At 51.0% G+C, this 12,307-nt stretch overlaps 5 protein-coding genes across 5 annotated transcripts; 3 read left to right on the forward strand and 2 right to left on the reverse strand.

Moving 5' to 3' along the window:
• Positions 1–1,810: 1,810 nt before the first annotated feature.
• Positions 1,811–2,662, forward strand: UREG_04510 (uncharacterized protein; the record flags this gene model as incomplete). The annotated part of the gene is made up of 1 exon (XM_002544947.1): positions 1,811–2,662. One exon carries the CDS (start codon positions 1,811–1,813, stop codon positions 2,660–2,662), a length of 852 nt encoding a protein of 283 aa, XP_002544993.1.
• Positions 2,663–3,705: 1,043 nt separating this feature from the next.
• Positions 3,706–4,596, forward strand: UREG_04511 (MCMA protein; the record flags this gene model as incomplete). Its single annotated transcript, XM_002544948.1, has 3 exons — positions 3,706–3,955; positions 4,133–4,233; positions 4,309–4,596. The coding sequence occupies 3 exons, from the start codon at positions 3,706–3,708 to the stop codon at positions 4,594–4,596; spliced, it is 639 nt and encodes a 212-aa protein (XP_002544994.1).
• A 1,233-nt stretch (positions 4,597–5,829) lies between these two features.
• Positions 5,830–7,758, reverse strand: UREG_04512 (uncharacterized protein; the record flags this gene model as incomplete). The annotated part of the gene is made up of 4 exons (XM_002544949.1): positions 5,830–7,302; positions 7,363–7,455; positions 7,512–7,649; positions 7,717–7,758. The coding sequence occupies 4 exons, from the start codon at positions 7,756–7,758 to the stop codon at positions 5,830–5,832; spliced, it is 1,746 nt and encodes a 581-aa protein (XP_002544995.1).
• A 741-nt stretch (positions 7,759–8,499) lies between these two features.
• UREG_04513 (vacuolar ATP synthase subunit E) lies at positions 8,500–9,154 on the forward strand (the record flags this gene model as incomplete). The annotated part of the gene is made up of 2 exons (XM_002544950.1): positions 8,500–8,532; positions 8,612–9,154. 2 exons carry the CDS (start codon positions 8,500–8,502, stop codon positions 9,152–9,154), a joined length of 576 nt encoding a protein of 191 aa, XP_002544996.1.
• A 531-nt stretch (positions 9,155–9,685) lies between these two features.
• On the reverse strand, positions 9,686–11,982 carry UREG_04514 (uncharacterized protein; the record flags this gene model as incomplete). Its single annotated transcript, XM_002544951.1, has 7 exons — positions 9,686–9,805; positions 9,913–10,311; positions 10,362–10,515; positions 10,574–10,640; positions 10,689–10,808; positions 10,984–11,085; positions 11,244–11,982. The coding sequence occupies 7 exons, from the start codon at positions 11,980–11,982 to the stop codon at positions 9,686–9,688; spliced, it is 1,701 nt and encodes a 566-aa protein (XP_002544997.1).
• Positions 11,983–12,307: the final 325 nt, after the last annotated feature.

The following is a 12,307-nucleotide window of genomic DNA, read 5'->3' on the forward strand; positions in this document are numbered from 1 at the left end:
ATTTGGGTGGCAAATTCTTCGTAGAATGAGTGATCTTCCCAGTCTTCGAGAGTCTCAAGAACCTGTCACTATGCCAGAGGGATATGAAAAATGGTTCATCATCCGCAATATCTGAAGGAGGAACCTGCATGACTTGAGATTTGGCGCGGGAGGCCCGTCGGCGCGGAGCCCGAGTTACTGGGATGTTCCCAGCCAAGTTCGCCCGCAAGCGAGTCTAGTCTTCGGTCCTAAATGAAACAGCCACTCGTCTTTCGACGGTTCGGTCGCGGCAAGACGCCGGCTTGAAGTTGGCCTTTCCGTAGTGCGGTCGTCCCCAGCGATGGGATCGATTGAAGTCATGAACGAGCTGGCGGTTCGGTTGAATTCCTTGCCGACGAGTCAAGAGATCACGAGCTGCTTTTTGCAGATGTTCTGGATGGCCCATCACTGATCACTGATCAGCTCCACACGCTCGCGGGAAGGGAAGTGGAGATGGCCGGCATGGCAAGTCTAGCCCGAAAGGTCCACATCGTCAACCATGAGCCTGAAGGAATCAGAATGATTCCACAGTCTGTGTTGGGTTGGAAAAGAAGACTGGCAGGGCTTCCAGGCAGCCAGTGCCCCATAACGAGAGGGTGTGGTTTCGAGTGCTTGTTCTGAGCAGTGGGCTTGTGTGGACTGAGATAGTGAGAGGCGCATTTTGTCTCAACGACTCGCCTAGCTCCCAGGCGGAGGGAGAACTCACTAAAACAAATCTCCGAATCTGGCTTTCGCGTGGCAGTAATCACTAATGCAGCTAAGCTCTGCATGGCCAAAAGCGAGAATTCCTTCGTGTTGAAGAGAAAGTGGCATGAGAGGTTTGGTAACTAGAGGAGAGGAGGATCGCTAACATCGCTGTTGATGGTCGTTGCAAGAGGGCTCTCTTCTGGTGCATACTCCAGACTCCCCCCAGACAAGCACCGCCAGCAGGACTCTGGGTCGCGCTCCTTCTCCCGCAAAATATCAAAGAGGAGCGGTCGGGCTTCGCCAAAGGTCCAAGCTTGAGTTTCTGCGCAGGCAAACCGAATGTCGAAGCATCGCGACAGCCCACATCGCCCATGGCATTCGCCCAGAGGCCATGATACCAAAATCTCACCGCGGGACGTACTTGTTTGATTCCGCCGGCCAGGTTGTGCGTGCCCCAGCACGATCCTATTCTGTGTGCAAGGATCTAGATTCCTGTAGGAATCTATGGTCCTCCTCGGAACTTGAGCAAGTTGACCTCTCGGAGTGCTGGTAGGTGAAATGGTGGAGGCCATATCAAGCATGTTTCCAAGTATTATCTTGTCCCCTGGGCCCTGGCTACAGACTCCCTTTCCCCCTTTATTTCTCACTTAACTACCTATCCCGTACTATATCCTGCTTTGCCCGTGCCTTTCATGATAGATTGATAACAAAATCTGCCACCGGCTCCCAAGGGGTGCTACCTAACTCGTTAACTTGGTAACTAATGGAACAAACTCCATCTCAACGCTTATTGTAATAAGTCCCATGTAGCTTGGACCAGTAGACCCGGTGCTATTGAAAAGCCACCTATTCTCCTCTAGAAGAGCCTATGGTCAATGTGCCTATTATTTTTCCTGTAAATATCCCGACTGTCTTGTCTGGAATATTTGAGCCTCTACTCCGTATTGCCTGGTCCTGCGGATTTACGTGGATCCGAAGCCCCGCCAAATCCACCGTCCCCAGATCTGGCATCAACCTTCCGGGCTACGAGGCAATCTCCTTGACAAGTGCTGGAGGAAAAGAAGCTTGTTGCCTTGTTGAAAGAAATCACCGAAACGCGCTGACTATGGAAACTAGCCAGGCCAGGTTTCCGGACTTGCACATTGTTGAGCCCAAAGGCCAACACACCCATACGGCCATTCTCTTACACGGCCGGGGAGGACATGGGCCTGACTTTGCTAAAGATCTGTTAACCTCTACAACTTCCCAGGGATTGGATCTTGCGTCCCACTTCCCCACATGGCGATGGGTGTTTCCATCCGCCGCGGTTCGATGGAGCGTGGCTTTTCAAGTAAATCTACCAGCCTGGTTTGATGTGTACACATTGGCCGATACCAATAAGCGCCAGGACCTTCAGATACAAGGGCTGAAAGAATCAAGCTTGCACGTCTTGGACGTGCTCGAGCACGAAATTAGTTTACTGGGGGGTCAGTCAGAGAAGGTTATTTTGGGTGGATTGAGTCAGGGCATGTCCGCCGCATTGTGGACGCTTCTTTGTTCTCCGGGTCGTGTCAAGGGCAGACTCGGTGCATTTATCGGATGCTGCGGCTATCTGCCGTTTACGCAGCATATCGAGACGGCTATCCAGGATTATCGGTCGAAATATGCCTCTGAGTCCACCACGCCCAAATGCGTGACAATATCTGCTTTCCTTCATGGGGTGCTAGGTTGCCCGCCCATCGAGTCGAAGCCGGAGGAGGTTGAAGCGGTACTTTCTACGCCAGTATTATTGCTTCACGGAATCGACGACGGTATCGTGAAGATTTCACTAGGACGACAGGCGTGTCAGCTTCTGAGGGAGATTGGGATGGAGGTGCTGATGAGAGAATATTTCGGAGCGCCAAACATGGGACACTGGATTCAAGAACCAGAGGGTTTTGATGAGATTGTGACATTTTTGAAGAGTAAAATCAGCTAAAGCAGTCCGCAGTATCCCGTGAGAGAAGAGTTCCATGGGTCTTTTGTCAATGAATGCAATTTTGCACAACTAGTTCTGTCTTTGGAACTACACGATTTTGGTGTCTAGTTTCAGAATCCAGTGCGAGACAGTCGGTGCAAGAAGTGTGTCGAGCAACAAAGCTCCAACAACGGGGGTATCCGGTTCCGCCAGCTTCAGATAAAAGCATCTCCTCGAGATGGGGCGCTCCCTACTGAGGAGGTCCGTCACATCAAAGGGTTGAATGCAAGCGGGCAGTTTCGCCCCCATTGTAGGAGTCTCAAACCACGATACAACGATTGGTAAATGAGGAACCAAGGGCTGCATTGTCTTTCTCCCTTCTTTCGGGGCCGCTTTCGACTGTGCTGGCCGGAGAAAGTGACTGAAATGTCAGTGAGGACCGAGATGTGACTTTGATGGGGGGCAGCCGATGCACAGACGGAGCACACGCGGGCAGCTGACACGCTGGGGCACCAAGCTGGACTGGGTTAGGCCTGGCTCTGGCGGCATTAGTCAGACCGATACGGTAACATACGGGTGCGGTACGGTATGGTGGCGGATTCGCCAGTCAGCGAAGGCCTTGAGGGTCATAGGCGGTACGGGCTAGTACGAAAAGGTGGATGGTCGATTGCGGAAGGGGCCCAATTGCGTAAACAGAACAGGGAAGGTGGGCCCGCGCGAGGCAAATACGAGGCTAGCGGTAAAGAACGGCGTAATCGGAGCGGCGCGCGCAGGCCAGAATGGTTGTTTCGAACGGGAATGAGACCGGGCCGGCGGATGATCCGGCGTAACTGAAATGTCATATTTTTCCGCGTTTTCCCCCTTCAGGCTTCGGCGCCCTTCCTAATTCACTTTTCTCTCGCTTTACCCAAACCTGACATCCCAACTGCCAACGCGTTACTCGATTCGGCCTGCCCTCATCCTCGCAAACATCATTCCTCTTTGGGCATCTCTGCTCGCTCCATCAACGCAACGGCCCGCCGTCCTCGACCGTATTTTTATTTGTGCCCTCCATCTGCCCAGGCATGGCTGACATCACTGCCGTCGCCGACGAGAACCCGTCGCCCACCCAGGACGACCTGGTGCCCGGTGGCAATGGAGCTGTAGAAAATCGAGGCACCAAGCGTCCTCGCCTGAGCACCGCCGAGGATGACGATGACGACGAGGACAAGCCCGGACGCGAGCGTCGCAAGATCGAGATCAAGTTCATTCAGGATAAATCTCGTCGCCACATCACCTTTTCGAAGCGAAAGGCTGGAATCATGAAGAAGGTGAGTCTGCTTCGCCCAACCACACCCGCACTGCAACGCGAAGACGCGCTGTGCCTGGCTGTTGACGCTGCTCCTATTCTCTCTCTATTATTCCTATTGATTTCTCGATGCCAATTGCTAACAATGCTCGTTGTCTTTGTGTTGTAGGCCTATGAATTGTCAGTCCTAACCGGCACCCAAGTGCTTCTACTAGTCGTCTCCGAGACAGGTCTCGTATATACTTTCACCACTCCCAAACTCCAGCCTCTTGTCACAAAGGCTGAGGGCAAAAACTTGATCCAAGTACGCTCCACCACCTCCCTTGACTCTTGTAGATGGGCAATGCGTCGATGGTGTTCTAATTCCGTGTCTTTTTAGTCTTGTTTGAATGCCCCCGAACCAACCAGCGCCGAAAATGGCGTCGAGGCCCCCGAGGTTCCTGCTGAGTCCACCGATGATGTTGCTCATGCTAGTGTCAGTGCCCAACAAGCACAGATGCCACGAGCCGGCCCAATGCATGCAGGCTACATGACGGCCGACCAGCAGCAACAAATGGCCTACTACCAAAATCTCCAACAACAACAGCAACAAGCACAGGCTGGAGGTCAGTATCCGGGGATGCCAGTTGGCGGCCGTATACCTCAGCAGCACCAATCCACGGCTTGATCCCGTTTGCGTTGTCTGTTTTATCCGTCTTTGTCGTCCTCTTTTACTGTTTCAGTTTCCGCATTCAATTGCCAATCCCTCTCTTCCGCCTATCCCACCCTTTCCTCTACTCATGTCTCTTCATACTGTCTTTGATACCCACCCATCGCCAACATCGATGAAAGTCAATCCAATCCACAATGAACTAGATCTCGCCTAGGGTCACTTCTCGACGTCCTCACCGCCCACCATGCCCAAGCACCCCGCAAGCCGCTTTCCTCACCTTTCCTACTTGATTTCTGTTTTCGATTCATCTTTCTTTTATCGTTTTACCCTACCACCACTGGCACTAACTGGCCTCACAGAATATTAAGGGACGGGAACACAAAACACTAAGCCTGTTTCGAGTACTTTACCACTGGTTTCCTTTTGCGGGTGTTTAGACCTCCAGAGATTTGGGTGTTACCGGTGTATCGTGGTGGGGAATTTGTTTTCATTTGTTTTTGCAGTATGTGGTACACTGACTTATGCCCGTAATTATACTTCCCCCATCTTATTTTCCCAGCTGCCTGCTTGATTCTCTGATTTGCATTAGCTTACCTTGAGTATTTTATGAGCTTCCCTGCTCCCGAATGACCGCGGCGATATCGGTTGAGCTGGGCATCTGTTCTCTTTGATCTTCGTTCCCCGCGCTGTTACGGAAGCTAGGGGGGAAATACGGACCATTTTATATGATATCTTTGTGTCCGCCCATAACAATCGGCGGATCTGCTTCTGGGATGACATGGAGAGGAGTTATGCATTTCAATTCTCTCGTCTCTACTGCAATTATGTTTCTTATCATGTGTTTTATAGGGCCTCTTGTCTTTTATCTATTAGCTCTTTTATCTTTTATATTACTCCGTTAGTGATCAATTCGGAGGTTACTTTGTGTGATGGAAGTTTTCGATCAGGGTCGCCGAAAATGGAATCCTTTATTGCTGCCTTTGAGAAGTTAACCGGTATCCGACTCTGGGCAGGCTTATCACGTCCCGCTTGTGCAATCCTGTGTTTCCGATTTCGCTTTTCTTCTGTCTTTTTTTATTTTTTTTTTAAACAAGATGTATATCTAGTATTTCGGACTTTTTATGCGCAAGGACATCAGTAAATTCACCTAGTATATACGGGATAGTAGAACTTGATTACTCGATTTTCCTCTCATAGTGGTGGCTGCTGTATACAAAAAAAAGAAAGCGAGCACATATGGCTCTTCAATCACCGACGACGAAACAATCGTCCCAGCCACGTTGATCGCGCGCTCGACTGCTCGTCACCGCTTCGCTCGAATAGCCCCTGTGTCTCAGAACCCCCTGTCATACCGGGCGACGCAGAGAGAATATTCTCTCCAGCACGCACGCTGGCATTCGCGCCCACGTCTCGATGCACAACGGTCCTATGGCCCTGGGGATTTTCCTCTGCCACCACCACGGGCGTGGACGCGCGGCGCCACACGTTTCGGGTATGATGCGGGCGAGAGCGGCTGCCCAGGCCGTTTTGAAGGACGCCTTTCCATTTTATGGATTTGCCTCCTCGTCCAGGCATGGGTGGTGATTGGTTTGGCGGGAGGGAGGCAGCGCCGCTGCTGCTGCGTTGATGTCTGTGGTGGTGTTGGCGATGGAGGGAGGTTGGGGAGCGGGGAGGTTTGCCATTAATGGTGTTGCTTTCGTCGTAGAGATCGGCCCAGATCTGTTCGGCTTCGTTGGTGAGGTTGATGCTGTGGCGGTGACGGGGGGAGGTTCGGGAAAATGTGGATGTGTAGAGGCGGGATGGGGTACGTTGGTGGATTGGGGTTTGTACTAGGAGCGGTTGCCGTTCCGCGGCATATGATTCTTCGTCGGATGGGGAGATGAAGTCTGCATAAGTCGGAGAGGTGGCTTGTTCATCCAGAATACCCAATCCTGGAGCCAGAGCGCTTGGTGCTGGGCCGGGTTCCGGGTGGCCTGGGGCTTCTTCCAGTCTCCACGAAAGACAGAGCACACCAGAGAGCAAAATGACCGTCCCCAGTGCTATAAGCCCAGCGTGCAGACCTGACAAGCGGGAGGCTTGGTGGAAATATATCAGACCGTCCAAAATTGCGATAATATTGTAGATGCAAAACACAAATGGGTAAAGGATGCTCGTGCTGCACAACTTGAGGCCGCGGTGCATATAGTATAACTGGGTGAGGGCGAGGGCCACCAGGCCGAGCAGGATAACCCAAGACTGCCATCGGTTGAATTGGTTAACCCGATCAAGTATGGTGCGAACGAGCAGTTCAACTGCCGTTTTCGCGACGAGAAGTGAATGTGCGGAGAGTATTCCACTGACTGCGCCGTACAAGATTCCCCGAAGCGTCTTTATACGCGGGCTGTGGTGATGGTGGTAATGATGTGCCGTGTACGATTTAGGGCTCTTCTTCCAAAACTTCCAACCACTGGTCCGGCCAGAGGTTGAAGGGCCTTTCAACACGCGAGATCCGAAAAGTGTGGCCACGACAATGACGGCAGTTCCTGCTACCCAGCGGAGGAACGCTGGACGGCTTAAAAGTTCAAGAAGCTGATCCAGTGTATGCGCCGGTTCACCGATAGCGCCGAATATTGCGATCAATACTGCTCCGACGCATACGAGGACAGTGCCGCCGAAAGAGTAGCGCGTAAACGGCTCTCCTAGAATTAGCGTTGCAAAGATCGTGTTGAAAACGAGCCCCGACTACTGCCTGTAAGCTCCTTATTCATAACACCAGTATCCTACGTAGATATAGCAACGTACCGCCTGTAGGGCTGAAAGCACCGGAAGAGGAAGCGTCGTGATTTGGATCGTACTGCCAACGATATTGGAGAGAACAAACATCGACATCCCAAGCTATCGTTTGGCATCAGTATCGAAGTCACGGGTATGCTACAGACTCAGCATCATACCTGCCATCTTGTGCGTTTGTACGGTGGTCTGCGAATATCGTACGGATACTTCTCGTCTTCAAGAATATGCGACTTGCGTTGGAGGGTCAGGCCGATGGCTTGTAGACTTGTCGAAATTAGACCAACTAAGACACCAATCTACCCCATTTTATTACTTAGACAAGATTTCGAAAATACCTATTGGAAGATATGATCGTATACGTACCGCAATGCTCCCCTGGGGTGATAGATCACCGAGCTGGCCCATCTCGAGTGTCCTCATGCATGGGGCGCTCGGAGCCCTGTGCCTGGGAAGCGACGACGACCACCTATGAAGCAGGCATCATACGGAGCAGCTGACGAAGTAACAAATAGAGGGTAGTAGACTCATATATGTGAGAATGATATGCCAACTGAACAGGAGTCGGACGCAGGGCCTCTCATTGTTGAGGGACAGATATCGACGGTGAAGCTCGAGGTCAGGTGTTTCATGGTCTGGATGACCCGCTGCACGTCCCACTGTTGTGCCAGGACTGACATCAGCAAGTCGCTCCCGCAACCTGGTACCGCAACTTGATACACATACGACTTGCCGCTTACAGCTATATGGCTTGCTTACTCGATGGGCTAATTATTATAGAATCACAGCTTGTGCTCTTTCGAGCAAGCAAATCGCGTGTGACAAACAAGCCAAACAGGGGGTGTTATCTTATCAGATGCAATCATTGATTACATAAGCCTTATGATGATGCTTGGCGCTGCCCTGCACTCACGACACGGAAGCACCGAAGCTCATCATCATCATCTACCTGCCTTCCCATACATGCTGGAGGGTGTCATATTGTTCGTGGACGTTCTCCTGCATCCGGACCTGCCGTAATCACCCGCTTCGCTCATTCCCCTTCGAGGCCAGGCCTGCACCACTTCCCACCTCCATCCGTCCTAGCTGTATCAGCTCTTCTCCCGGCCCTAGCGACACGAGTTCTATTTACCAGACGGCCCTTTCAAGATGTCGCAAAGCCATGCACTATCCGACGACCAGGTGCGCCATACAACCATCTCCTCCCAACCCCACCCGGCCAACCCAAACGCGCCCGTTCTAACCCACCTACTAACCGCAGGTCGCGGGGGAACTCCGCAAAATGACTGCTTTCATAAAACAAGAAGCCCTCGAGAAAGCCCGCGAAATCAAAATCAAAGCTGATGAAGAATTCGCTATTGAGAAATCAAAGCTCGTCCGCCAGGAAACCGCCGCCATCGACACCCTCTACGAAAAGAAGTTCAAACAGGCCGCCATGTCGCAGCAGATCACCCGCTCGACGCTCGCGAACAAGAGCCGTCTGCGCGTGCTGTCTGCCAAGCAGGCCGTTTTGGATGAGCTGTTTGAGACGGCGAGGAAGAATCTGGGCGGTGCATTGGAGGATGTGAAGAAGGGCACGGCCAAGGGGAAGGAGAGAAGGGAATATGGAGAGATTTTGAGAGGGCTAATTCTTGAAGGGTTGTATGCCTTGAACGAGGATAATATTCAGGTGAGAGCTCGGAAGAAAGATTACGACGCGGTCAAGAAGGCTGCCGAGGCCGCGACGAAGGAGTTTAAGGAGAAGCTGGGCAGAGACGCTTCTGTGGAGATTGACGAAAGCGAGCCTCTTCCAGAAGAGTCGTAAGTTAAATAATTCGATCGATACTTTGTTTGCATACTGATCAACATGGCGGTTTTAGCGCCGGCGGTGTTATCGTCATCGGTGGCGGAGGTAAGATCGAAATCAACAATAGCTTCGAAGAACGGCTCAGATTACTTGAATCGGACGCGCTTCCCGTGGTGAGAGAGTTGCTGTTCGGCAAGAACGAAAATCGGAAGTTCTACGACTGATCTTGAAATGCGCGTCATCGTCATTCTGGGAGTATCGTTTTCTTTCGGCATGTTTAGAATCGAGGACAAGGCAGTTTCTGCATTTGTTGCCTTTCTTCTTGATTTTAACTTTTAATTTAGAGCGTCCTATTTATATAATGCCTGTTACTGTGAATCCTATGTGTAAGTTACCGGGTCATTTTGAAATCTCAGACACAACTGAGTGGCAAAGTCGTCATGGTACAGTCCAATATGCATCCTGATAATACTCTTTATCATGGTGTCTATCTGAGTCAGGTATCACATATTTGTAGTCTTGTTGGCAAGTTTTTAGTCGTCATTTTGATCACCATCTTTTCCGCGGGATAGGAACCTGTTCATCAAATTCTCGCTCCTTTTGATCCCGTCCCAGCTCTCTGCGTCGAGGCCTTTCGAAGGCACAAACAACGAAATTTTCGGACGTGGTCTAGTTCGAACACTATATATTAGCCGATAATAAAGAGCCTGTAGATACTCCTTCGCTTCCGTCCGCTTCAAGTGCGATGCTCCCGTATCTTGTATCGCCGTAAATACGATTTTGACCTGCTCCGCCAATTGATCGACCGCTCGATTGAATTTGGCCTCAGCCTCTCTGTCTAGCGACGAATCCTCAAAGGTTGCAGAGTCAATAGCGATGTTTAAAATGGATGTTATCGCAGCAAGTTCCCAGTAGTCAAACGGCTCTTTTTCACTTGAGGACGATCGACCCATGTTGAATCGATCATCCCTTAGCCGGGAGGTCATGCGCTGCAAATAGGATACTGGCTCTGTTGGCTCGTCAAGGAAAGCTTTGCCTTGGAAGAAAAACAACGCGGCTAAATGACACCTGAACAAGGCAATTTCCGGCGTCACTGGACATATGTGTTTCAGAAGTTGGCTTTGGAGTGCCACATCGTTGATTGTGTGAAATAAGCCAAGCGCAAGCTCATTCAGCTTTCATAGTCGTTAGCAGTCATACAAGAATACCTGATGAGTCAACTAACCTCGGAGACCGTGAATAAGGTGCCCCTTTCTCCTAGCAGCGACGTTATCGCCTGTTGGGTTGCTCTGGAAACGAGACAATCGCGCATAGCAGCTTCATCAAGTGTCAGACGCAGAGTTATTTTCAGCGCAACATCACGCGCTTCATTATTTAACCTATTGCGGAACCGTTAGTTCCTTTCGGAGGTCTAAAATGCTGGGCAACAACGCTTACTTGTTGGCCAGGCCGTTGATGACGTCTAAAGCCGACAAAAGGTATTTGTAGTCTCTCAACTTGGGCCCTGAGAAGGTCAGCAAGGAGTACTACATGTAAAAATGTGAAGACTCACGATTGAACACACGAAAATCTGGGAAGATGATATCCTGGACTGAGAGAGCATCAGGCCGTGCTCCTAAGTCACGGAACATCTGCTCAACATGGGCGGGATGGATCGAAGTCGATATCCGATCTGCGGGTGCAACCTGCAAGAGTTAGCTGTCAGCGGTTACAACTCTCCTGGCCTGAAATCGGCACTGCCAACCTTGATGGCGCTGCAGTACGCAAATCGAACCTCATCTCGACGCTCAGTTGTACCTAAAAATGGATCAGCTCTGGCCTAAGAGACGGGATGAAAAGAGACATACAAGCTTGGAGAATCCAGTAGAAGACTTCATCAGGAAGAGTTTTCCCAGCCAATGACTCCCCTACTAGCCCCGATAAAAGTGCTCTTTCGCGAGTTGCGGGGTCTGTGTAATTGGTTAGTCTGGCCAACGATATCAATTGGTTTCCGTGTAGCACTGGCCTTTTAAAACAAACTCCCAAGACCCAGGAGAAACTGAAGCTTCTGGGAAAACCGAAACAGGTACAGGTGAGACCGTATCCGCGAAAAAGCCCCAACTCTTACTTTGGTCCACTGCCTCTGTTCTATCAACAGCGATTTTCAGCCGCTGCATTGTGTCTGTGTTGGTGTTTTCACCGATTGCTGAGGCTAAGATGTCATCGCGAAACATCCTACTTCGTTGTTTCGGGGTTTTGTTGACTTTTCCTGCATCACTGCTCCCTTGAAAGGCCAATTTGAGCTTTGAGATATTGGCTTCGGTTTCCCGGTCATCCGCAGCATGCTCAACCAGGTTTTCCAAGGAGAATTTATATTTAGGCGGTGTTGTAGGTATTACACCTAATCCCCACTTGCTAGATGCAGTGCGCTTTTCGGGAGACCGCTGACCTTTAGGTCCCACGAACATTTGCAGGAGATCATCATAATCGGATCCCAGGGACAATGCCGAGTCAGTGTCCTCGCCGTCTGAGCCAGTCACTACAACTTGGCCGTCCTTTATTACTCGCTGAGAGCTCGCGAAACTAGTTCCAAACGAGGAGGGTTGTGAAGGGGCGAGTGGCTTTGGCTCACAATCGGAGGATACATTGTCTGGAAGGGGAGATGGAGCTGTAGATGTGGTCGTCAATAAGCTCTGCTGCTTCCGCGAGGTTCTCGGTTTTACGGGAGATGAGAATGGCTGTGGAAGAGTTGATGGGCAAGAACTCAGCGGGGAGGACGGGACGCCGGGAGGGTTGTCTTGGCTGGGGACGTTGGAGGTCTTTGCTGGTGCTTCAAGGCAATTGGCAAGCGGCCGTTCTTTTGCCATGCTAGACAGATTATCCCATATGATATTGGGGCTTGGGCTGTTGACTCCCGATGGCCTTGACTCGCATTAGGTCGCGACCTCGCGTTTACCCAATCACGCAGTCACGTGACTGCACTGGAAATAAATAATTCCCTTTTAGGAAAAACGGCGGCGGTCTCGACGCCATTGGTGCCGCTCCATTGAATGGTAGGAGGACGTTTCATTTTCTGTGCTACAGGGAAATCCTCCGGATGACAGCAAAAACTGTGACAACGCCTGCGCAAACTGACTTGAGATCCACGTCTTGTTTCGACATTGGTTAACTACGTTGAAACATTTGTAAAAG

The sequence above is a fragment of the Uncinocarpus reesii genome, genomic scaffold (assembly GCF_000003515.1).
Source record: "Uncinocarpus reesii 1704 scaffold_2 genomic scaffold, whole genome shotgun sequence".
NCBI lineage: Eukaryota > Fungi > Ascomycota > Eurotiomycetes > Onygenales > Onygenaceae > Uncinocarpus > Uncinocarpus reesii.